Here is a 25,789-nt window from a genome sequence, read left to right as displayed (position 1 = left end):
TTATGGAAAAATGAGTTTAGGGGATGGCTATGAATGGAAAATGAAAGTGAGAAAGTAAGATGCATTTTTTTTTCCTGGGGTATTTATTATTCAGCTCAAGTGGAAATATGCCTATTTAAGGTGAAAGGTCAGGAAGAATTTTTTTAATACTTAAAGGGTAAAATGGAATTAAACATATGGATGAATAGGAGATCCACATGAAAAATGTGCATGATGATAAACAGTTTTGTGACCGAGAACCGCGTATACAGGGGTAATGGAAGGGTAGATTCATACAACTGGTAAAGCCACAGCATCATTTGAATGTAAACCAGAACAAGATGGTTTCCCTGTCCCATCGGTATGTCTTCCATGGTGCTCTTAGTCCTCCTTGTCTGTGCTGCGTGAAGCAAAAGGTTAGTGTCCTGTACTCTGTTTTGTACTTAATGTGTATAAACATGGATGTTTGTTTAGTTGTCATTAAGTGAGGATTTCACTGACTGTAGTGACAAGTTCTGTGGGGGAAGTTGTCTCTCATCAGTAGTGGCTGAGTCAACAGATGCTGAGGCGCTTTCATAATTTCTTCTCATCTCTTCTGGAAGGCTCTTGCAGTGGTAGCTTGTACTTTATGCATTTTCTTTCATTATTAATTTGCCTGAATACTATTAACATTTGCATGTAGCTTTATTGTAGGTCTCTGAGGATCTGTGATCTGAATTCTGTACTATTCTGCTAGCACTGTAGTGCCATATGGGACTTAACCAAGCCTATGAAGCTCTCATCATCTTGTTAATTATTTTTATAATTTGAAATTGTTAAACCATGGAATCTAAAAATGTAATTTAGGATTTGAACAATGTAATGTACTCTTGATCTTCGTTTTAATTCCTTTTTGCCTATGGAAATGGGTGAGTGTTTAAAAAAAAAAAGAGGGATGTGGGAGGAGAAGGTATGAACCAGAGATGAAAATCAGTGTTTAATTCCCCTATTCCTACTTAAGTTTTTAGGACAGTGGATAAACAAGTAATTTTGGGATGAAACTGAATTGAAATCTCTGGAGAATGAGGCAGTAGAAAGTCTTCAAATATTCTTGAGGTTTAAGAATCACAGGTCTTTTATCATGCTGCCGGATTAGAATTATAGGAGGAATATGCTAAATATAAAGGCTTTGTTTTTCTGTTATTAGCATCTGAATTTTCAGCATACTCTTTCTTCACTACTTGTCTCTGTATTAGCATTCTTCTTAATTTCACACCCCTGCACCACTATCTCTGAAAACAACAGAAGGAGTGACAGAGTGTGACAGCTCAGTCTAGTTACTGGTGTAGTAAACGGTGCCACGTAAATCTAAGCTGAGCAGGTTTGACACAATGATTAAAATTGCAGAATTAACTGGTCAGGTCTCCCAGAATCTAATGTTTTGTTCACACTGGAAACCAAATAGAAATCCCAGGACTTGTGGCCTAGCGGTATGGTGGAGTTGGGCTCCATGTCATCAGCCTTTCTGTTTGTGACAAGTGCTTACCAGGCACATGCAGTACAGTGACCTGAGTGAGTGTTGTCTGGCTGCAGAGAGATGAGACTGTAACTCAAGAGAAGAGTGAGGACAGCCCCTTTATTTCAGTAGATGTTAATGCTGAAGCCCCTTGGTGGCAAATTAAGGTCCGATCCATCGCTGGGTCTGAACTAGCCTTTTGTTGAACTATTTTGCAATAGGTGGAAGCACTCTTGAAAGAGGAAGGAATATCTTACTGAGCTGATCTTCAAAGACCACATGAATAACACTTTCTTTATTGCTCAATAATTGGTTGTACTCCATGTTATGTGGCTTAGAAATGGGAAGAAAGTTTTTCTTTCTTTTGTTTTTTTAATGGCTAACTTTCTTCTTCCCAAAATATTTTGCATAGCTGGGGAATGTGACTTCAGGAGAGAACAGTTGAGAAGTGAGGGGATTTGACAGCTTAAAGTATCCGTTAAAATGAAGAAAAGCAAATAGGCAGCACTATATTTCCATTTTAAGCATTGTCAGTGTAGCAAGCATGCAGGCGAGTTTCAGAAAGAATGCCTGAATGTGAGGTTATTTGGGCAGTGGTAAAAATGCCGGGAGAGAATTAATGGAAACAGAAATGAAGTTAGAACCACACTTTGCCTTAGGGATAAAAATTTCAAAGCATTCTGGGTACTTGGATGTCCAATTCCCATTGAAGTTAATGACTAAAGTTCTTTCCTCTTTTGAGCTGTGATTTTTGTGTGCATGCTCAAGAATGTGTTAAGCTCAGAACAAATATAAAGATGCTGTTTCAAGCAGCTTGCAGCAGAGGCTCTGTCTTCCCACTCATGTGAAGTCAAGTGGGTCAGCTCGTATATTCAAACTTCTCCGTCACTCGGGGAAGGCATGAAGTGTTTATACTGGCACAGGTTGCTGTCACTGGGAAGCTGGTGGAATCTGTTGAAGAGAAGTAAGTTACAACTGTATGAGTAGGTTAATTACATGCACATCTTGATTGTTAAGCAAAAGTCTATTCTTTTTGTTAAGCTGTTGATGTCACAATAAGTATAGGGACTTGAAATGGGAGAACATGAGATTTGTCAGGTTGAAAGGCCAAAGGACGTAGACAATAACGTGAAGGCTGTGGTGGCAGCATGCTGTGTTACACAACTCGTCAGTGCAGTATTTTGCTCAGGAGTGTTCTTAGATGGACACCAGGCTGAGTCAGAGGAAAGTAGTGAATGCTTCTAGAAAATATTTTGGTGTTTCTTTTTCAGAGAAAACAGGTGCAAAGTGATCTTTTGTGCCGCCCCCCCCCCCCCGCATTGTGGTCCAGTGGGAGCGTTCTCACTGACCACTGAGTCATGCTTCTTGTGTTGTTTTCTTGCTTTTCTTGAAGAATGCTAAAGCCTTGTGGAATTTATTGTTTTCCAATGTTATCCCTAACTGGAAGGGTGAGGAGACTGCAAAACCAGAAGAGTCTGTATATTGAAGTTGAAAGCTGAAACAGAAGCTCATGGAGGTACCTGAGCCGTCTTCCAGCTGATGACTGAAGCTCCACAGCTGTAGTGGCACACTTCACCTGCTAAACCTGGATCCATCTCTGGCAGGGATGGTGCCCTTTGTGCTGAAACCGTGTGCTGCTTTCATTAAACTGCTCCTGGTTGTGGAGTCAAGTTCCTTCAGAGCCAAGATAGATAAATCCTCCCAAGCTGCACTCCTGCTTCTTTTTGTAAGGTAGATGCTTTCCCAGCCACCAGTTTCTTACTGGTTTCAGTGAGACACTGATACATTTATTGATCTCTGTGTTTGAAAATCCTCGCTGAGTTTTACTGTTTGGATACGAGAAGCTGCTTACAGCCAGTGCTACGAGTGCTTAAGTTAACCAAAGTACTGCCTAATATTAGTACAACTAATTTACATTGCCTCCTTCATGAGAACTTTTTTTTGCTGGGATTAATGACTCTGAAGAGCTTTTATTTTTAAGCTATAAAATGATTCTGGAGTTCAGTGCAAACTGAAATGAAACATAATACTGGAGTTTGGGAGTCTTTTGAAGAGTTTACTTTTCTAGTAGTCTGCTTCTGGGAAATCTTTTGTGGGAGGCAGTCTATAATGGAGAAGGGTGAAAAATCTCATTGTTAAGGATATTAAAACTAGACCAAATTTGCTGCAGAATAGTTGAGATTTTTTAACTCTTCAGATTCCATGTGATAATGCATTTTTGTAATGAACTTTGGAAATACTAAATCAAATTTTTAAAAAAAATCAATATTGATTGTTTGAATGCATGATGCTGTTAACTACTCTCAAAAATCTGCTTTTTATAAGTTGTTTTTGCATTGATCGCATGTATCCCCAGACTTTGGGTTTCCATGAATTAAAGGTTATGCTTTATGATCAAAGCATTCTCTGTACTCTGTCATCCCTACGATTCACTAGCTTTAACACAGAGCCTTTGCTTACCTTCAGCTTGCTGAGCAGATCCATGAGACAAGGAGGACTATCAGTGTTGGGTCCCTCTAGCTGCACTGCCTTTCCTTGGGACTCATTCTCAGCAAGCGATGGTGCTGCCAATTTTACTGACTTTTTTTCATCCTTAAGGAAAACAGAAAAGAGAACGGATAATGGAATACATGATCCCAGTGTAACACGCTGTTGTGGGGCGTTGGCTGCTTAGTGAAATGACACTGGGGCCAAAACTGTTCCATGCCCAGAAAAGGACAGAAACTCTTCTCTTTAGCAAAGTCTCCAGAAAGCTTCTTGATGGCGGAGGTCAGTGCTTGTAGTTTATCTGGTTGAGGTTCTTCTGGTTACAGCTCAGCGTAGAAGTGTTCCTGCTCACTTTATAAATAGAAGGTTAGCATCTTCACACAGTTGGTCTGTCTGACAGCTGCACAGCAGTGTAGTCGCCTTTGCACTGCACATCATGGAGTTTTCTTTCGCCAAACTTGACATAGTGAGGCCACTGAAACAGTCCAGCAGATCCATCTATGGGATGATAGACCAGACTGAGGTAGCTACCTGGAGCCATTTTCAGGTTTTTATTCATACTCTGATCTAAATGACACTGAGAATTGAGTCATGATGGTGGTGGAAGAGGTTTGGACAAGCCACTGTCAAGACTGCCTTTCCAGGGTGAACCTTATCTTTCTGTGCTGTTAGCAGTCTGAATTATCTTGGAGGGCAGGATCTCCTTGAAAGGCATTCTTTCCTGTGGGAAACCATGACCTTTCCTCTTTGGATGGGGTTGCAGTAGGTTGCTAAGTTAGTTTCTTGCTACTAGGATGGTCTATCTGATAAAGTTGGTTTAATTTGCTTACAGGGATTAGGGGATTTCCCTCCCTGAGATTTCTCCTCTCAAAGTTGGGAGTGTGTGTGGATGCCTGTAAACTTGTGAGTAATGGGCTGCCTTGTAGGGTATTTATTTTCTATGCATGTGTTTATGTTAAATAATGTAAGTTGTGGAAGAGTAGGGTGTGGGATAGCTATAAGACATCTTTATCAGAAACCTTAAAAAGGCTATGTTTGCACTACTTTCTTGATGCCAGCATAATCTGGGAGCTTCAGAGGGTGGATATTTGCAGCAAAGCAGAAGGTGCCTGGTTATGCTGGTGTCGTGCTCCAGGCAGCACACCTTGTTCTTTCCTGATCTGAGCCCTCTGGGAGGAGGAGAGGTCTGTGATGTTACCCGTGTCATCTTTGTGTTCTCCCAGCTGTGAAATTGTCTGAAATAAGGATTTTTCTATATGCAAATATGTACTGGCTTAGTCCACATCTTACGTTTCTGCAGAATACATACATCCTCTTTTTGAGTGAATGATGTTACATTGGCTTAAGGGTGATTTATATTGCTGCAAATTAGGCTTTTATTCTTTGTAGTTTGAAACTAATTTTTTTTCAGTTGCCCTTAACTACTTTTTCTTAGTTCCTGGAGAACGGGGCCTAGAAGTTCTTTACTATTTTCGTAACTTTATACTATTGCCCTTTTGCTGTTTTGCCCCCAGTGCATCTAATTGACTAAAACTGATGTAATTTAAATTGAAGCCTAGTCTAATTTGGCTGAATTGGTTCAAAGTAGTACCTTATGCTAAACCAGAGCAAGTATGCAGATGCACAAACCCCGTGTGTCCTCTTCCATGCATATTACCTGGTCTCTTAACTAGCTTCTTGTGAGGGTTTTGAAAATTTCCTCCTCTAACATAGTTTCTATTTCTCCCCTTCAAAATACGGTTAAAACAGTTTTATAGCAGCTTCTGTGTACGTGACTGTTTTGTTCAATGCTGGAAGAATCTCTTCTGATGGTGATCTAATTTACTGTCAGAAGCAGATATGCTACGAAGCAGAAAGTGGTATTTGCTTAAAAGCGACATATTCATAAACTAGGTTCTATAGTAGTTTTATGTTATTTTTCTAGTCTGTGCACCTAAGGAAGCGGGCTTGTATTGCTTTGATAACATTTGATGATAGCTCTACAAACGGAAAGTCACAAGACCAAATCTTTGGCAGATTATTTCTATCAGAAGCTTTAATTGTGGCAGCTTAAGCATCTGACCCAAATCTATTGCTGTGTACAGGTTTCTTTTTTTTAAATGTTGTAAATCTAACCTTTCTACTGCAGACGTACAAACTTTTTCTCTATTTCTCATGTAAACCATAATAGAACCTGGTGCCATGTAAGTCAGGCTGATAGTAAAGACCTTGTTTACACTGTGTTTCTGTCAGGATAAGTATTCAGTGTATCACAGTTTTTAAAAGTATTTTTCCAGTCTTGTAGAAACATTAACTTCTGAAATACTGTGTGGAATGGATGATTATGGAATGTGAGTATTGCTGAAGCAACCAAATTTTTAAAAATAAGTTAATTTTAGGTTAAATCCGCAGATAGTAATAAGCTGGCTTGGATAATGAATTTGGATTTAGAGTTGCTTAATTTCTATTGGCATTTGAAAATCCCAAACTGACTTGTGGAATGTTCTTGATTGGAACTGATTTTATTGAAAACATGTGTGACTGTTTTTGAGGGCAACAATATTTGAAGAACAAAGTAGCATCTGTTATATAAATGGAGGTAGACAAGAAAATTTACCGTAAACGTAGCTAATGAAATTTTTTTGTCGCATCATTTGTTAGCATGTCTTCTGTTTTAGAACAGAGCTCGCTATAGGGGAAGTAAATTCTGTTCTGTAAAAAGATTAACTTCTAAATGATCCTTTAAATTCATAACTGACAAAGCTGGCGTCTAAATCTATATTTTTCAGATGAAAATCAGAATTATTAATTAGGAATATACTTCAAATTCATGGAACTTCTATTTAATTCTTCAGAGTAAAATATATTTCTTACCCTTTGTCTAAGTGTGTCTTTATATTAGAAGATTGTTTTCAGTAGAATTGCCAGGATTTCTGAAATGCAAGTGATTCAGAAATCAGGAATGAAGAATGTTACTGAATTGGTCTCATGTTAAAAGACAGATTTCCGTTGATTAAAAACCTGTGTCGCTACAAAAATGTCTAATTGTGGTAATGGAAAATATTCATAACACTTTCTTTATGGTGGTATGCACTTTGGAAATTATTTTTAGTTATCTCTATGTTTAACGGGACTAAACTATTTTTTTGATTCATTGCAGGACCAGTTTGACAACTTAGAAAAACACACGCAATGGGGTATTGATGTTCTGGAAAAGTACATCAAGTTTGTAAAAGAAAGAACAGAGATTGAACTCAGCTATGCAAAGCAGCTTAGGTAAGTTGATGCATAAAGTTCTGGACTTTGCGTTGCATCTGTTCAGAGCCTGTAAACTAACAGATGATTACTGTTTTGGTGGTGGTAATTTGGTTTGTAATAATGGCTTTTTGAGAATAGCTTTAATTTAGGGAATGGAAGGCTAAAAATTTAAGATACTGTTTCATTATCTCTGCTGAAAGTCATATGCTTTGCAAAAAGAAAGGTTATTTACGTGACCGAGTAGCACACTAGCGCTTACTCACAATTTATGCATGATTAATGTCTCAGGCTTTGAGGATAGCATTGTAATGTTTTCCATGAAATTAGGACTGCTGTGTGTAAATGCTGAAGAATTCAGCAGAATAATGATCATTTGTTGTAGGGCAAAGTTTAGGGTTTCTTTTCATAAGATAGGCTCTTTTTGAATGCGAGTTGGAGAAACTGCAGGTCAGAAAGTCTCAGCCCTTGGAAATTTTATCTATGTAGTTAGACAGGTTGCAGCGTGACATTTGAGTTTTGACAGTATTATAAACTTGCCACTGTTCTTGTGTTGTGTCTCCTGAGCAGAGCAGAGACCCTGTGAATTTGTCTCAAATAGCTAAATTACTGGAAATTCCTGCTAGGTACTTTCTACATGTCTGGTTTGACCATCAGGTTGTACATAGAGATGAGTGTATGTGAACCAGACCCAGAAAACATATTCCCTGAGGTCAGATCCGGTGTGAATGGGGGAGGAGTACAAAGAACCCTCCCACAACGAGTAGCTCTTACCCTGCTGTTCCCAGTAGGGTAGAAAAAATGAGAGGTGAACAGGTGTTAGAAGGGAGTACAACACACAGACAGTCCTGTGCTGCCCAGAGAGGCTGTGGTGCACTGGTGTTGGCAGCCACTAGTGTCCAGGGTCATAAACTGGAGGTGCTGGAGCTAACTGGGAAGGGAGTGCAGGGCTTCATAACCCCTCTAGTAAATCCGTAACTTTTTTTGCATGACTATATAATACATATTAGAACTCCTTTCATCTTAGTATTTATAGACATTGAGATCTGAGGTTCTAGTTGATCTGTATGCATCTAAAGCACAGTGTCTATTTAAAAAAAAAAAAAAAAATCACCCAAAATTCTTGATGCTTGTGTTAGAATGGATTGGAGATGCACAACAGCCTGTTCTCTACAAGGAGCTGGTAGTTGATCAAACCCTGCCTTTATGGTTATGTGCTTTCTCAGGGGAATGCCACAAGGATTCCCCAGGGTTTCTGCTATAGACAAGCAGGAAATAGAAAATGACTTGTGCAGGAACAAATTGCTCACATCCTATGGAGATGAGAAGAGATTGAATTACAGAGGCAAAACGAGCCGGAAGAAAGAGTATGACTGGACTGGGAAACCAGAGCAGAGTATCTGTGTAGGCAGGCCAGTCTTACAAAGAATCACACGCTAGACTCAGTGAATTTCTTATGATGACAAATTTCAGGTGTAAAGAGCGTAATTATGAAAATAAACACACAAACAAAATGTTTAAAGAAAGTGGGTGATAGTCACAGGTAAAACTATGTAGAGTTTTAGTTCTTATTCTGTCCTAGACTTCCAAAACAAACTTAGTCAATTTGTTTCTTCTCTCTGTATTTTAGTTCCCCACACATAGCTGCATTTGTCCATGTCGTCCCCCCCCCCCCCGCCCCCGGGTGTGATTTGAGGACAAATACATTCATCCACGGGGAGCTCTTAAACACAATGATGGCTGGAGTCATATAAGAAATTAGAGGTATAAAAGTAAAACCAAAAATGTAGGCTTGTCAAATGTTGAGATAAAGCAGTGCTGGACATTAAAAAAAAAAAAAAAAAAAAAAATCATGCATCTGCTTTTAATAAATCTCCTCAAGCCTGGTTCAAACCTTTCTTGTATCACATCCATTTGGTGTAAAAGGGCTGCAGCACATCACTGCATGTCATAACATGCAGACGTACTAGAAAAAGGGGACAAGTTAACACAAGATACTCCTGTGGATTTAACTGAGTTTTATTTATAGTGTAACTAAAGCTGCTGAACTTTATTTTCTTCTGTGAAACTTGTGTTTTCCGCTTGGTCTTGGGGCCCCTTGCTAGCTATTCTTCCTGTCTGACTTATCTACATCTCAGCTTGGTCATCTGTTGAAGCTTAATTGGCTTCTAGTTACAAATGTTTCTGTCCTTCCTCTTTATAATTCTGCAGATATATCATGTAGGGTTTTTTTTTAAATAGTGTTAAGTTAGATCTACATACTTGGAGGAAGTATCAAATTTATCTGGTTACACCAGTGGAAGAAACTCCCCAGTGTCCCCTACCTTACACATGGTGCCTGTGCTATTTGAGTCCTGTTTGTACCATTTACAATCAGTCCTGGTTTGAGAGTCTAATTCAGATTTGACATGATTGTTTTCTTAGTTGTTTTACATTATCATTGTTTGGTCATTAGGCTAGGCTGGGAAGGAAGGGATGCAGAAACTATGGTCGAGTGTTTACTTGATCCTGCATTTTGTTTTGAACTTCCCTGGGATGTTGACATGCTGGATGCTGTGCTCTGGGTGCTGAAGCAGTGTTTCGTTGTTGTCCTTCTCTAGTCACTGCTTACTTCTGATCACAAAGTGTGTCAAAAGCCTTGCCTAATGTGGTGATGGATAGACAGCCTTGAGGAAGACACTGGAAAAAAAAAATGCTTAAGATAACAGAATAATCTGAGAATCTGGAACCTCTGGTAGATGATAAATGTGAGAGAAAGAGCAAGATGTTAAAGAAGTGAAAATAAGGGAGCAAAGAAGCAAGCTATAAAGACAGAAAAAATGATAGAGTGAAAAGCAAATAGAAGCATGAATTGGAAACAGGTGCACAGGATCTTTCCAGAATTGCCATTTTACTGATGGTCTTTGTTCTTATGTGTTAGTTCCCTCTTTAATCACTGTTAGCTCTGAAGATGTCACTGCTTCATGAGCTTGAACCTGGGAAGTGCTGGTGTTCTGGTCATGACACTGCATGACTGAAAGCTGAACTTCAGCAACACTTCTGGGTTCAGTATCACTTCTGGTATTTTTGTGTGTATCCTGGTTAAAACCCTATGTATGTTTTTGATTTTAAAAAAAGGGGGGGAAACAATCAAAGAACTCGAATATATAGACTCTATATTTTATGTGTTTTATAAAGTACATAGAAAAATAATAAAACACTTAACCCAAATGCTAATCCTTGTTACATGCTCTCAGAATATTTTTTTTTTCTGTGAACACATACTGTTTGGATTTTGAAATGCCAGCTCTGTAGCATTTCTACACCTTTAAAGATTCCTAAGAAGGCAGTAGCTGTGTATGTCAGAATTAATTGGGCAGCATGACAGTGCAGGGAGATGTGCATTTAGAGTGTGTGTGAAAATGCCTTATTAGTGTAGCCTTCTGTGCATGTTTTCTTGTGGTTTTTCCTTTCCTCTAAGCAGGTGTATGGAAGGAGGCATTCCCATGGCACAAGAAGAGTGCTGTAAGACTTACTGTAATCATTCAGAACAGTTTGCAGAATTCTTCCCATGCTGCTATTCTTTGGTTCAAGCTGCTGTATGCAGAACTAGAGAAGAGTTCATTGTTTCAGAGCATGCTCTTTTCAGAGAAGGCAGAGACTGGAAGGGAGATGCTCACTTGGATCCCTTCCAGTAGGGATACTTACATTTTGAGAAACACATGTTTGTCTGTGCAAATCTGCCAGGGTTCTGGCTACCACTCTGTTTGGGCAGATGCTTCTTAATTCCTTAAGGAGAACAAAAAGAATAAGAAATGTGAGACGAGGCCCTGCAGTAAAACCAGCATGCAACAGGGAGTGGGTTACACCTCTGAAAAAGCAGGGTTTTTTTCATTCTGGGAATCCCCCAAAGAGCTTGGCACAGATAGGTCAATGACACCTGGTAGTCCTTCAGACAAGGATTCCATCAATACCACTTGTCTGTTATTTTTATCACTGAAACAACCTTGTAAGGCTAAAACAAATGGCTTCCATTTCACAGTAGGGTAACAGAGACTGCAGGGAGGCATAGAGTAATAGGGCTGAGTTTAGAGCCGAGGACATCCTAGTACTGCAGCACTGAAAAGGTCTTGAAATTACTAAATTAAATTTGTCAGCTTTCTGGTTTGCATTGTTTAAAGGATGCACGGTGTTGTAATGTGCAGTATGCATCATAATGCTGAGCTTTAGGTATCAGCAAGGTGCACTGGGTGTCAGGTGGACAGCACATGTTCATTAAACCTTGGTTTGCTGCTGGCTAGGGGCTTGCAGTCAGTGCTTTCAGGACAATGAAAACTATATAATCACTGTCAAATGTGCTAACAGTTTTCTTATTCAAGACATGATCACTTGAAGAGCATATCAATATTTTAAAATCAAATCATTAGTAGGATGTGGACTAATGAGAGATGCAATCATCTGTGCTAATTGGGATAATCAAATTTCACGTTTCTCCCAGCATCAGTTGATAATCATAAAGTGATCCTCCTTTTGTCATCTCACTGCAGCTTCCCATAGTTTTATGAAGATTTTTATTTTCCTTGGAAGCATCCTGCTAAAGGCAGGCAAACTTGCCTGGCCATGAGTGTCATCTGCTGCAGCAAATGGCACTTTAACGGGCTGGCTGACCTTTGGGTATGGAGTAGCACCTGCTACTGGGTGGCGTTTGTAAAGTATGTTCCTGTATCTAAGGATGAGTGGTTTTACTGTAAAAGGGTCTCTCCCTTGGATCAGGTGAAGGAGACTTGTGCATCAGCAGAACCAGAACTCAAGCCTAACGACTTCATGACCTTAATTTATAAGCTTCTTGGGTTCAGAATCTGCTACTTTATCACAGTTATAGAGACTGAAGCACTGTGTGGCCCATTCTTTGAGTGCTACTACAATGCAATCAAAGCCTAATTACCTTTGTACTCTGACAAGGTGTCTAGTCACTGCAAATAAAAACTGAAGCCCCGCAGAATGTGTGTGCATGCAAAGATTATCCACTTAATTTAAAGGAGATGTTAAATTTAATTTTATATATATGTATTTTTAATTTTAGGAATCTTTCAAAGAAATACCAACCCAAAAAGAACTCCAAAGAAGAAGAAGAATACAGGTATGTTCATGATCCACTGCTGGGTGAGCATGCATTGATGGAGGAAGGGGAAAAGTTCTGGTTACCAACTAGGATTTGACTTGTAAAGCAAAGATTTTAAAGTCAAGTGTAAGAGTATGGAAATCATAGATGGAGAAACAGGCTTATATGGTTGTTATTAATGAGTGGATTTTCAAAGTTTGTGCTTGGTCTGTAATTACTCAGTTTCCTTTATATGTTATGGTTTCTGGATGCCTGGTTTGGGGTTTTTTGTTTTGTTTCTTTCATGAACCTTAAACTTTAAGCCAGACTGCATGATCCTGGCTTTTGAAGTGTATGACCAAACTTTTAACGACTTTCAGCAGGATCAGAAACAGTTGTTAATTTTAGCATGCAATTTAAGCAGTCTGCATAGGTATTAAATTACTCAAAGGGACTGACAACACAGATTAGTAACTTACTAAAGGGATAATGTTACAATGCCACAGAGAAACCAGTGAGTGATTCTTGAGGAGTAAGGTGAAGGATGTAGTTTGTACTCCCAGTATCCTGGGATGGATCGATGCATGACATGCTGCTGTTGGAGGATGTTGAATGGCCTCAGCTGTCTGCTGATGATTCATGTACTCAGGCTGTATCTTCCTGGTGGCAGGGGACTAACGTAGCGATCCCAGATAGCGACCGCAGCGTCAAAGCACGGCTCCTTCACTGAGTGACACTGCAGGCATGGACACAGGTGATGATAGACCTGCCTGCCCTTGATGAGATTAAAAGTATTATTTAAAGAGAACTTTCTAGAGGAGAAGCTTTCCAATAGATGGGCTATAAGTCAAAGCAAGAACCTTTTTCCTTGGATCACTCTGACTCAGAAGTTTCTCAATGTCAGCGTTTTGTAAAACTGAATGAAGGCATTGCAGAGTCTGATCCTGCAGCCTTGTATTGCAGGAGGCTGCTCTGCCTCCGGAGAGCCTGGCAGCAGACTCAAACCCTTGACCTTGAGATTTGAAACATTTCAGATGAGTTTGTATACAGATCCATCTGTATGATTTTATTCATTTAGATTTTTGGGTCAGACCCCCAAGCTGCTGTGTATACAGCTACTCTAGCGGCTCATATTAACAGAGATAATGGTCTTTTAATTTTCTTTTAATATTATTTTTAGTAACATTTTTTTGGAATCAGTTATTTATGCCATTGTTTCCTGAGATACTGATATTTACACAAGGAAGCTTATGTTACCAACACATCAGCTGTTTTGGTCTGTACAGGGGATTAGGAATAAATCTGCCTTTGGTAGCTTTACCATAAATGGGTATTTTGAGGTTTATTACAACCCTTTTTGACACATCTTTCATTGCTGGAAAAGGATATTGGAGTTAAACGATTCATGTGATGTGGCACAGAAGATCCTGTGTATCCTTTGCCCTTTTAAATATAATGTTCACCTCAGTATAGATTCCTCATGTCCCTAAACAATGTCTCGGGATTTGTCATGTGACCTTTGGGTGCCTCGCACACTGCTTTGAGACAGCCTGTCTAAAAACGATCTGGTTTTGAGCTCATTGTCAGTCTGTAGTTCTGTAGCTTTGATCACGTCCCTTGCAACTGGGATTTCTCTCGAGGCACCGCAGCTTGACTGTAAATGTGGCTGCTTATACTGGACTGTATTTTTAGTCTTTTTTTCAGTTTCTTTTTTCTGTTTTTTTTTTTCTCTGATGCCTTTTTCGTTCTTACTTGTACCACTCCCCTCTATTTCCTCTAAATCTCTCCCTTTTGCTTTGCTTTTTCACCTTTAGGTGATGTTACCAGTGCAGACTGCTGCCATTTACTATTAATAGTTTTTCTAGCATGTACAAGTGCAGTGCTTCAAAGCTGCTGTTTTCCAGCTGACCAGCACAGCCAGCTGGGGTATTGAAATGCAGCTCTGTTGGCTCTGTGCTGAATATGCTAGTGACATAATCTGCTGTTTTGAAATTGTGTGCAGAGATGTTCCTTTCTACCTTTCAATAATACATGGAACTTTGTATAGGAGATTACTTGATACGAAAAATAAACCTTGTGATGGAAGGTGCAACACATGCTTCGTAAACTCACTACTTTTTTGAAAACTTTATGGCTGATTTAAATCCAATTTACACTATGAAAAGTTTTCTTTTCTTTTCTGCACTGTGCTAGCCAGAAAGTTGGTTGCTTAGGCAGGATTATGCCAGGCAGAGTATACTGATGACTCTGTGCACTAAATTGTAGGATTTGAAAGAGTATAACTGAAAAAGGTTGGTGAATAGAGATTAGAATAGTGAAGTCCCAGAGCTGTGCTGATAAAAAAACCTGGCACTCTAAAACTGCGATATTTTAAGAGCCAGTGTCAAACTGTCTAAATCAAGATAAATTTATCAGACAACTGTCAGTGCGTGGGATAACTTCCTTCTGAGAAATTCCTTCACGTGAATTTGTGCTAATCCATATTCAGTCTCACGTAGCAATAATAAATGAAAGAAGAATACAGCTTCCCTTTGCAGTGTGTCTTTCTGAAAAGAAAGGGACTAAAAGCAAAATGCATTTTTGTCCTCCACAGGTACACATCAACTAGAGCCTTCCTAGCCACTTTAAATGAAATGAATGACTATGCCGGACAGCATGAGGTCATTTCAGAGAACATGACCTCTCTTATCACTGGAGAGTTAACACGCTATGTGCAGGAGCTGAAACAAGAGAGGAAATCGGTAATTGATTATTTTTTTTATTTACAATTAATTGCTATTTAAGACAGATGGAGTTAAATGTTAAGTAAAATTTATTTGTACTTAATAACCATGAGCTTTGCTAGTGACCAAGCATTAAAAAAGTGGGTTACGTGCCCTGGCCAAGTCACTGAACCATTTGAATCAAATGTTATAAAATCAGACAGCAGTGCCTTCAGGAGAATCCCTGCTAAATAAGGTCAGAGACCCATCTGTGCTTAAGGCTCTGTTAGCCAAAAGCTTGCTTAGGGAAGAGTCCAGCAGCACTGTGTAAAGCCTGACATAAACAGAGAAACTGTATTACTGAGCCTGATTGAAAGAATTATTACAATCTGGGTTCACACTTTCCTGCTTCTCAGCCAAATCTGGTCAACAGAACTTTCTAAAAATGTATTCCAATGAGAAATATGGGGTCTGACTTGTTTTGTGATGGTGGCAGGGAATCTGGTTTTCAATCTGTTATCCTTCAAGACTGGTAGAATTAGGAGCTTTATGTTAGTACCCTGTTTTAACTAGTATTTTAGGAACCTGTGTGGCTGCCACAGTCAATGTTTGAGGCTGATTAATTTGCATGTCACCAGCTCTGAAAGGCATATAGTTGAGATGTGATTTTTTTTTTTTTTTCTTTTTCCCCCTTTCCTTGACCCCTTGCCTGGGATGAGTGGACATAAAATAGTGATTCTAAGCATTATTGTTACAAATACCCATAACACAGGTATAAAATGACTAAGCAGAGTGCAACAAGACAAGGGGGTATCAGGGCACTATATTTCATTTGCAAATTGTTGGTCCATTATGGAAAATGCAAAAGTACTCTTGCCCAGCCTAGCAAAATGTACACACTTATAAATAGTCCCACTAACATTAAGCATGTGTTGAAGTTCTATGCAGGACCTGAGTTCTGGAAATTACCATATTTTTCTAAGTATAGTATTAGGATGGTAAGTCTGTCAACAGAGGAATAGAATATATAAACATACCTTTAATTTGCAGAATGGTGTGTAATCTTTCAGGGATATAACATTTTGGCAGCAGCATGGAAGGATGTTTTGCATACACCAGTGATGAGAACAGCCACTCAGCCACTTCTATGACCTTTTATTCAGCATGAGCTCCATACAATAAGTAAAGCCAAAAAAAAAAAAAAAGCATAATTCTAGTATGGCATTTTTCTGTCACTTGTAACGTTTTTATCTAGTTTTTCAATTATATGGGCATAAAAGGTGACTGGAATATCTGTTAGACATTTTAAGTATGATGAAAGAGGACTTGCTATCTATCTTGTGAAGAATGTCAGCAGTAACTCTTGCTTTTTTGTTTTGTTTGTAGACTACTGTAGTAAGTATGGCTCATAAGTAATGGGTGAATGACAAGAAAATTATTTTAATATTGGTCAAGTGATAACAGCATGGGAACAGCAAAAAAAAAAACCCAACCAAAACAGTATATTTACCTGCTGTTGCTGATAATTCTTAGCCTTTAACAGAAAACAGTTGTCAGTCATGGTTGGTTGTTTTGTTCTTGTAACATGAATATAAGCTACATGAATTATGAATCCTTGTCTGATTCCTGCAGATTTCTCATTTACGAGCAAATGGTGTTGAAAAGGAGACTGCTTCCGCCTTCAGGCATTTTTCATACATAGCCTCTCTCTGTTCCTACTGTAAAACATAAATGCATCAATCATGCTGGGATCTGCAGGAGGGGAAGGTGGTTGTGTGTAAATATCACAGAGGGCTTATGCTTTGGCAAAACCTTTTATGATACAAATTGATGAATGGCTTGGTATTTCCAGAAATTTTGCTGGCATAGTTCTCGTGCTCGCTGCTTGATATGTCATCAGCTGTTATGCTACAACTTCATAGAATTATTGAAGTTGGAGAAAACCCTTAAAGATCGAGTCCAACCATTAACCTAATACTACCAAGTCTACCAAGTTTTGCCCTAACAGTCACTGAAGTTAGGCCTACACCCTGCCTACTTTTCACACGGTGTGTGTGTTGAGAGAGGTGAGACCTCCTTGTGCTGTTTCAGTTCTTCCCAGCTGTCTAGTGAAGTGAAACTCTTTATGGGACAGTTCCTCACTTCAACTTCTTCTTGTAGTCTCTTGATCTTAGTGTGTCCATGATCTTACATGAGTGATTCTCATCTTCAGCCAGGATCCTGCTAGCTGCTTCAAAGCTGAAATTTCAGTTCTGTGCTACATGTGAAAGCCATGCCCCATCCACCTTCCTTGTGAGGTCATTGAGGCCAGATACATGCAACTGAATTCCCCTTCACTGTGCAAAGATCTTCATCACCACAACCACAAATGAGTTGGGGATTGCCTCTCAGAGCAGTTCAGGGAAAGAACTTCCTTCTGTGGTCATTCTTCATGCCACCCCAATTTCACCAAAACCTTACATTGGGGTGGCTATGGAAGGTACCAAGTTTGAGCTGGGGCCCTGCAGTATTACAAAATTGAGTCTTAATCTTGCTTGTCTGTGACAAAAGAAAAGGAGATGATCCCAGTAATGTCAAGAGGAGTGTTTGGACTTGACTTCATGGGCACTGTCAGGTAATACATTTCCAGGTTGGAAGTGTACTTAAGAGTTGTTCTACTTTCACCCATTGCGCCTGTTGCTGTTGTGATAGTAACTCCTAAGCAGACCCGTTATTCTCCATATGAGAGAAAGATCATCAGCACTTTGATTGCTTAGGTGAGGGAATTTGCTTCTCCACATTGCTGTACCTGCCAAGTTGCTCAGTATGCTTTGTTCTGTTAAAAAAAAAAAAAAAAAAAAAAAAAAAAGAAAAATCACCCTCTTTTTGGATGACACCTAAGAGGACTTCTGAACAAACGAGGAGCCAGTACGGCCCAAGCATTGAGAATTTCCTTTATTTCTTAAAGCTTCACAGGAGATAGCTTGCTTTAGGTATTCTCTCAACTGTGGCTGAGGAAAACCCTCAATACTGTAGTTTGTCTGGATAGAAATTCAGGAATTAATTCCTGGGACAATTCTGATTTAGATCTGTGGTCCCAAACGAGGTCTGACTGATGGTCTCCTCTGGCAGCAGCTGCTCTGTGTAGCTGTTGCTCGTGTCAGCTCTGCTAAAAATGTATTTGGGAGTCATGAACTATCCCTCTTATTACTGCTGCTGCTTTCACCTCTACCTCCACCTCCCCTTGGGGGTAGGCTGGCTCCATACAATCAAGCGTGAAAGTCAAGTACAAGCCAAGAGCTTTGCTGCAGGCTGAACTGGTGCAGCACTGGGATTCTGTGGTTGGGAGAGAATTTACCTGATGTCAATACGTTCCATTTTGTGTCAGGAGAGAAGGGGAATGGGGAATGAATGCATCCTTATGGGTACTGCGAGGGCAAAAACGGTCTGGTTCTTTATGGTGGAGCATGTGCGCTCTCCCTGTGTGTATTCATACGGGGGGTGTACATGTCAGAGGACTTTCTGTTTCTTGTAGACTCTCAGGTGTTGATGAAAAGTAAATAATTGGAGGAATTCTGCCACGTTCGTTCATTCTGAATAGTGCTCTGTTCTGCAAATAGTCCTGTGGCTTTCCACAGAATTTCTCACGGCGTAATGCACTGTGCAGGCATGAGGCAGGATGGCAGAATATGACCCTGTCAAGTGCACAATGGATTTTTCCGTGTTGCGTTTCGGATGTGCCTCAAGGTCTCGATGTGTTGGGAGCACAGCTGTGCTTTGTGCTGCAGAGGTACAGCGAGACTGCTGCCTTCCAGAAATGACAAACTAATGGCAAAACGGGTAGTAGGAAGAGGAAAAGAGAGATGGTGAAAGGAAGTGATTTGCCAAACTTCAGGCTGATGAGATTCAAACTGAGCTTTCCCCAGCTCTTGTTTTGTGACCAACCCAATTCCCACTTAATGTCCCATGAATGGGTTAGAAGTATTTAGTTTTAATCTAAGGGTATAAAAATTAAACATTAACAAATAGTTATGTTGCAATGTAGAAGCTTTGCAGGAGATATTTATGAACAGAAATAAAACTGGGCATTTATGGGAGGTTTTGTTGTACTCAATATACTGCACAACAATCCAACTCTACCTGTTCATCCTCTCTTTCTTACAAGATGTTGCAGCTGTATTTCGTTAAGTTAAATTGTACCAGTAGAGTGTTAAATAGTAGCTATAAGAACTGAAAGAACACGGAAAATTATTTAGGAAAGATTATAATATATTCTGTATTTTCTCAATGAGTGTTTGTTGGTTTTCCCCAAACTATGGCACAAATGTAATGAAACTGTTAAATATTTGTATGTATCATCTAATCATGCTGCAAAGGACTGTTCTGGGATGGAAAAAAACAAGTGCTTATTATGAAAGTTTCCAAAAACATTTTTGTGTGGGAAACTAATAATAATATCCCATCTAGCTGAAAGGTATAATGTGAACTTTGATTTTAGCAGGGTTAAAGTTGAGACCAGTGGACTTAATATCCTGCTCTTCCCAGTTTTGAATGGGTACATTGAACTATGAAATAATAGTTCAAATAAATAAATCAGCCTCTGTTTACTACAGGAGGGATTCTGATTGGGAAACAAAATATGGTTACAAACAACTGTAGTTACATTTTCAGTGAATTAGCCTGAATATTGCACTGCAGAGCAACAGCCAGTTGGAGGGACAAGAGGAGAGATGTTTTCTATCGACAGTAACATTTCCTGCTCAGTGCATGACTGTGAAACGCCTGAGGGCGAGGGAGGTTGAGCGTTGGCCATGTGTGTATTTGAGCCCTTTGTGCTCTATCCAGACAGCCACAGAGATCAGCCTAAAACGAAAGAACAACGATGAATCCATACTAGTAGAGCATAACTTAACTGTGTGCCAGTGCTGTTTATCCAAGGTACATGATACATGTGGGCATATTTAGCTCGCATTTTAGTTAACATTCAATATTTTATAAATCTGATATAGGTCTTAATACTTGTGTGGGTATAAGCATACGTGAAGGCTATATAGAAACAGCTAGAAGGTTGCAGCTATTTAAAGATAGTGGTAGTATTTCTTTGCCTGTTGAGGGATTAACTTGTACATTTTCTAGTTTTCTTATCACTGCAAGAGTTGTACGGGGCTGTCACAGACCATTTCTATGGAGGGAGAAGATTTTCGGTTGACATGGCATCTCTTGGTTGTGGATCAGTGAAAGAGAAGCATTGTGACAAGACTGAGAACTAGATGTGGAATCATGTTCCTTTGTTCTCGTTGAAGGGTTTAAAAACACAAACATCTTTTTTTCATACCTTACTTTTCAGTAGTAATGTTGGATCTGCCTTTGAAAAGCCCGTTGGTTTGCTCTCATAGAGCACTTTGGCACAGCTGAGCTTTTAAGGACATGATTAACCCCCAAGGATGGATTTGAGAGTGGGGTACATGATCTCCAAACAGCCTGTCATACCTGTGTTTGTGCTCACTGAATCCAGGGCCTTCTGGTCTGCTGCTGTGAAGCCAGATGGTTCAGCAAGACCGCTCGAAGAGTTGGCCAGTGTGGCAGAGCGCTCTCGAGGATCCCTGTGGCTTTGCTTCCATGGAGTTGCCCTGCTAAGCTGTGGGAGTGCAGTGCTGCTCAGCTGGGAGAGGAGCACAATGCATGGTTGTCTCTGTGCTTGAGAAGTTGCTCTGTTCGAGTTACGATTCCCAGTATAAGGACTTAATCTGTTATATGTAACAGGAAACAGCAAGTTACCATGAATATTACTGCCACAGGGTCTTTTAGGTTTATGCTGATCACCATCATTCTGCTATCACATCTCCCAGTAGGCATGAGCAGCTAGTTCTGGTTATCTTGTGCAGCTGATCTGGTCGTTGTCTGAAGCCTGAGAAACGTTAGTCTTAGAGGTCTGTAACTGGAACTCCTTTGGAATGCACCACTTAGGAGAAGACAGTTCAAGTTGAATTAACATCAACCTTGAACAGATAATTTGTATAACCGGTTCCAGGTTTGACCTTGTTGATAGGTACACGTTAAGAATAACGTTCACGTGAGTAGTTGCGAAGGAGAACAGGGTTATACCACAATATTAAGAAGTAGCACTGATGAACGTGTGTGGAGATAGTCCCGTGTTTCATGTCAACGTTCACAGGACTGTCTTATGCTACTCTTATTACAAATAAGAGTGATAAGACCTCAAGAGCATGTTGCTATTCTTGGAAACAAAGATTTCTTCTGAGACTGTTTCCTGTCTTTGCAACCAGGAAAAGAGAAACATTTGACAAGGCTCTTTGCAAATTGAGCTGAGAAAAGTGAGGAAAAAATAATGTTCCCTAATTTCCATCTTTGGTATACTTTAATCACTGGCCATTATTTTAGGAATCACTTGTAACAAAAATGGAGATAAGAGTTTGAATTGGAGGAGGAAGTACTACATTACTGGGACTGTGTTTATATTGACTATCACTATGAGCTGAGAATGCCAGTTACAGAAGTCAAAGGTAACTGTTTTCTCAGCATGTTACATTATCTAGTTTGAAAACAGAAAAGAAAATGAAGCAGCCTTGTCATATATCTCTTTTTTGAAAATTTGTAAATAGGATATTGTCAGAGGAACCATATGCTGTGCATATAAATTAAGATTATTTTTCTATTTCCAATATAAACAGACTGTACATGTGCAATCTTAAGTTTAACCAAGCAATCAATTACTGCTTACTTCCTTAAGTAAAACAAGACTGTCTTGTTACAGCCTTTCTTAAAATGTTTTACATGGTCAGTTTTCTATACAGCATAAGCAGACCTGTTGTAATACTGGTAGCCTACATGTTTCAGGCAATTCTTTCATTTAAAACTACCCAGGAATTTCTCAGCAAAATTATTGGGCTGTATTGTCCTTCACAAGATGCTTTTAACTACGTATTGCTTTTCTTCTAGTCCTCTCAAATGGTCAGAAGGAAGATAGAAGCATCTTCCAACAAGCTTTTGTCTGCTCTGTGAGCTGTGTGGCTATGTAAACTCTCTTGCATACCAAGAAAGTTTTGCAAAAATATCCCACTGCTACTTATTGTACTAGTGTTGGCAGTAACAGGCTCTGTATTGTAGGTAGCTTGCTCGCTGCTCCCAGTGTTGTGATCAACATGGGTGAAATCTGAGCCGAACAAAAGTCAATGAGAGTTTTGTCTTTGATTGCGCAGCAGCCAGGATTTCTCCCCAGCTGTTACAAGCACTGTCAGCATGGCAATGAGGAGAGCACACCGATTGGTATGACTTGATTTCAAAAGGAAAAAACTCATGCAAACAGTGTGTCTTTATGTGGATTTCCTGCTCTTCCTAAAACTCTTCTTCCTTTACTGTAGCTGAGTATTCCTTGAGCTGGGAGTTTTTACAATATAATGAATGCCTTTTTGAAAGTTGATCTAATCCAGTCTTCATATAAGCAATTTAATACTGTGCTGAAAACATCTCAAGTCTTAACAACAGTCACGAGATCACCTAAAACCTAGATTATTGGGTCTTATCCTGTGAGCAAGAATAGATGGAGATGTCCCGTCAAAACATGGCCAGTTATGGATTGTTCAGAGCTCCCTGTAACATTGAACTGCATTGTGCTTTAGCACACAGCAAAAAAGGACAGTTGTGGTGATGTAGCCAGTATGGTTTGAGTTTGGGTAATGCTGCGATGTTTTAAGCTATATAGTAGGTCTAATGTTTGGATAAAATATTTTTCAGGAAACATTAAAGTTGACATGGTGATTGCTAGCTTAAGACTGCAAAGTATAGATTAAAAGGTGATTTAAGGAGGTTGAATAACAAATACTAATAAAATAAAAACTTTACCGTGTTTTTAATGTATGCTTTGAATGCTGTGGATATGGCCGACAAGTCTGGAGGAAATAATGGCATGTGAACAACCAACACCGCTGCTGCAAATGTCTTAGTGGCACGCTTTGAAGTGTGATTCATTAATTCAGTATCTTGCTTGTAATCTGAGTTTTGGTTTTTTTTTAAAGAGAAAGCCTGAGTGGGGTGCATTAGTCTGGGCATTTGGTTTTGGGGGAAAAAAAATAACATTCTATATTGCATCAACTACTCTAAATTTATCACTGTGTGCTGCTGAAGTGTGTGTGACTAATAATGGTAGTTTTCTGTATGATTTGCTAAATAATTTGTCACGTTCCCTTTTGCTGAATCATCAGGTGTAGGATAACCAATTATTTCATTTGATTAAAAATTTTTTTCTTTAAATTAGAATTTTATTTTGAAACCTTATCAAGGAAGAGTTGATTTTAAAGTTATTTTTGCTATTTTTTTTTTTAAAGCTAGAATACGCTTGCTGTTTAAGAAGACTAAAGTAAAGGAAATGAGTTTGCAGAAGCCGAAGATAGTACAGGGTTTGAGGAAACTGGAGGCTTCCTATATGACTTTGAGCAGATCACTTAACCATATTGTCTTGATTTTCTCACCCATAAAATGGAGGCAGTGAAGAAATATAGATAGTTGGAAGGTCCCACTTAGTTGCTTTATGTAAAAAGGAATTTTTCAAAGGCAGAAATAATCCTCTGAGAGCAAAATATTTGCAAAAGCAGGAGGCTCTCAATGCATATTACATCTGTTGTTACATGTAGCTTTATCTCCAATAACAAAGGATATAGATGGGATAATACAACAAGAATTGGGGCTTGTAAATATATTTAGAAAATGGTTGAATTAAAAAAGGCAACGTTGCACTGAAATCTCAAAAAATGGGATGCAGACTGTCACTCGATGTTGGTTCCTTGGTTTCACTATTTGATAATCCTCAGCAATGCCCATTTTACATCTCAGTACTCCATTTCTATAAAAGAGCTTCTCAGAAAAAAAAAAAAAAAACATCCACTGCACAAAATGCATCAAAATCTGAACAAGATGCAGCCATGCTGCTCAGGCTTACTGCTTCTCTACTTCCAGCAGCTTATAGAGTTTATTTCCCAGAGAAGGCAAATTTGGAAATAATAGGGATGGCCTGTGCAAAATTAAAACTCCATTATTGATTAACTACGAAGTGGTTTATAAACACAAGCTCAGGGTAGCCCTGGTATCTGATATGCTTTTGATTCCCAGTTCATCCTTCAGCCCCTATAGACAATTGTGTTCTGTTAAATTAACCTGGCATGTTGTTTTCCTAAGGTTTATGGGTCATTGACGGTATTGGGTTTCATGCAGGCCAGCTGTTCCCAAATCAAGTCCCTTCTTACACTCCAGCAAAGTCGGAGCCAGTGAAGGGGGGAGCACACAAGCAAAGGCTGCTGGAGGCAGGGAATGCAGTATGGAGACAGCCAAGTAATTTTACTTGCAGCTTCACTGTTAAAAGATTTTTCACAAATTCCATGCTCATTAGCAAAATGTTGAAAAATGTAGTGTTAAATTACAGTTGTTCCTTGGGAGTGTTTTTGATGCTTCTTGGAACTGTTTTCCTAAACTCTGATTAGAAAAGCAAGCCTGAAATGAGGAGTGTTTCAAAGCCCCCTGGCAAGGAAGATGCAGTATCTGTCACATGCAGAGTTGAAAGGATATGGGGATCTACAGAAGGAACCGAAATCGCCTTGGAGCCTTTCCCTACCGCCCCAGCAGTTTTACAGTTATGTCTGGGGTTTTTTTTTAATGTCATAATGTGGTGACTGAGTTTTTGGAGAAGCCTAGCATGGTAGGCAGGGCTCTGAACTGCCCAAGTACCATCAGGGTTTATGGCAAAGGGTGTCCCTTCCCCGGGCAGCAGTGCCAGGCTGTCAGCTGTGCTCCCTTCCTCCGCCCGGCTGCTGCACCCTCCCCTCCTCGGCAGGCAGGAGCAGAGCCAGAGCTGAGCATGGCACATGCCCAGCATTAAAAGCATTACTGACATTGCCTCTCTCTTCTCTGCTTTGAGAATTTTTGTGCAGAGATCAACACTATACAGAAAGTTAAAGCTATGGAGTGCCCCAATGATTTTTACGGCAGTAGGTCTTTTGGACGTGTGTGATGGAGAATTGCTGTTTTGGGGGTCTTTACTGGTGTGTCTGGTGGAGCCAGAAAGGCAGTGAGGAAATGTCACTGGCATGTTTGCTCCAGAAACCTGCCCCTCTGACAAGAGGAAAATACCAGTTGCTTTAGTGGAAGATGCAGGAAACCAAGTAGCTGCCAATTACAAAGTGCTTGCAGGCACATTTTTCTAACTTTGACACTTTGTAGCAAGCTACTGTTCTGAAGTTGGAGCTTTTCCACCCTAACAGATTGTTGGTATCCTGTTGCTTAAGATATATCTAATGTCTGATTATGTGCAGGCCTGAGAATGCATGAGTTCTAGTGAGTTGCAGTGGGATTATCTGGCAATATCAGACCTGTATTTTTCAAGTTTACTGCATGAAACCATACCTGTATTTGAGTAAAAACATCTGAATTGCCAGTAAATAATACAGCAGAAAGGCATCTCTCTTTGTATTTGTAGTTTGCTGTATTATTTGCTTTACAAGGTGGTTTGTAAGGGGAGTAACGTGTTCTAGTGGTCAGTTGGGGGCTGCGTTAATATTCCTATTTAGAGCTGGGTCACTGCCTTATGCAGTGATCTCGAACAAACTGCTTTTCCTGAGGAACAGTGAGGACTATGGAAGATAGGGGGGTAATATCTAAAGCATACTAGAATCTCTGGTGAAGAGCATTGTGTAAGGGCTAAGAACTGTGATTTAAACCAACTGCAGTTAAGAGTCTTGCTCCAAAAGTCATGTTAGGAGGAGTGCCTTATTTAGTGTGTAGCTGACATCTCATATTTAAAACGTATGTAACACCTTAGTGTGT

At 39.6% G+C, this 25,789-nt stretch overlaps 1 protein-coding gene across 36 annotated transcripts in view; it reads left to right on the top strand.

The window, feature by feature from the left end:
- The window catches only part of FNBP1 (formin binding protein 1), a 102,778-nt gene that overhangs the window by 24,942 nt on the left and 52,047 nt on the right, over positions 1 to 25,789 (top strand). For all 36 annotated transcript variants that reach the window (XM_074846736.1, XM_074846768.1, XM_074846767.1 and 33 more), the window contains exons 2-4: positions 7,101 to 7,216; positions 12,258 to 12,314; positions 14,869 to 15,016. In XM_074846736.1, coding sequence (XP_074702837.1) covers positions 7,101 to 7,216; positions 12,258 to 12,314; positions 14,869 to 15,016 — 321 coding nt within the window. The remainder of the gene's footprint in view (positions 1 to 7,100; positions 7,217 to 12,257; positions 12,315 to 14,868; positions 15,017 to 25,789) is intronic.

The sequence above is a fragment of the Strix aluco genome, chromosome 20 (genome assembly GCF_031877795.1).
Source record: "Strix aluco isolate bStrAlu1 chromosome 20, bStrAlu1.hap1, whole genome shotgun sequence".
Classification (NCBI taxonomy): domain Eukaryota; kingdom Metazoa; phylum Chordata; class Aves; order Strigiformes; family Strigidae; genus Strix; species Strix aluco.
This window is presented reverse-complemented; position numbering and strand designations above follow the sequence as displayed.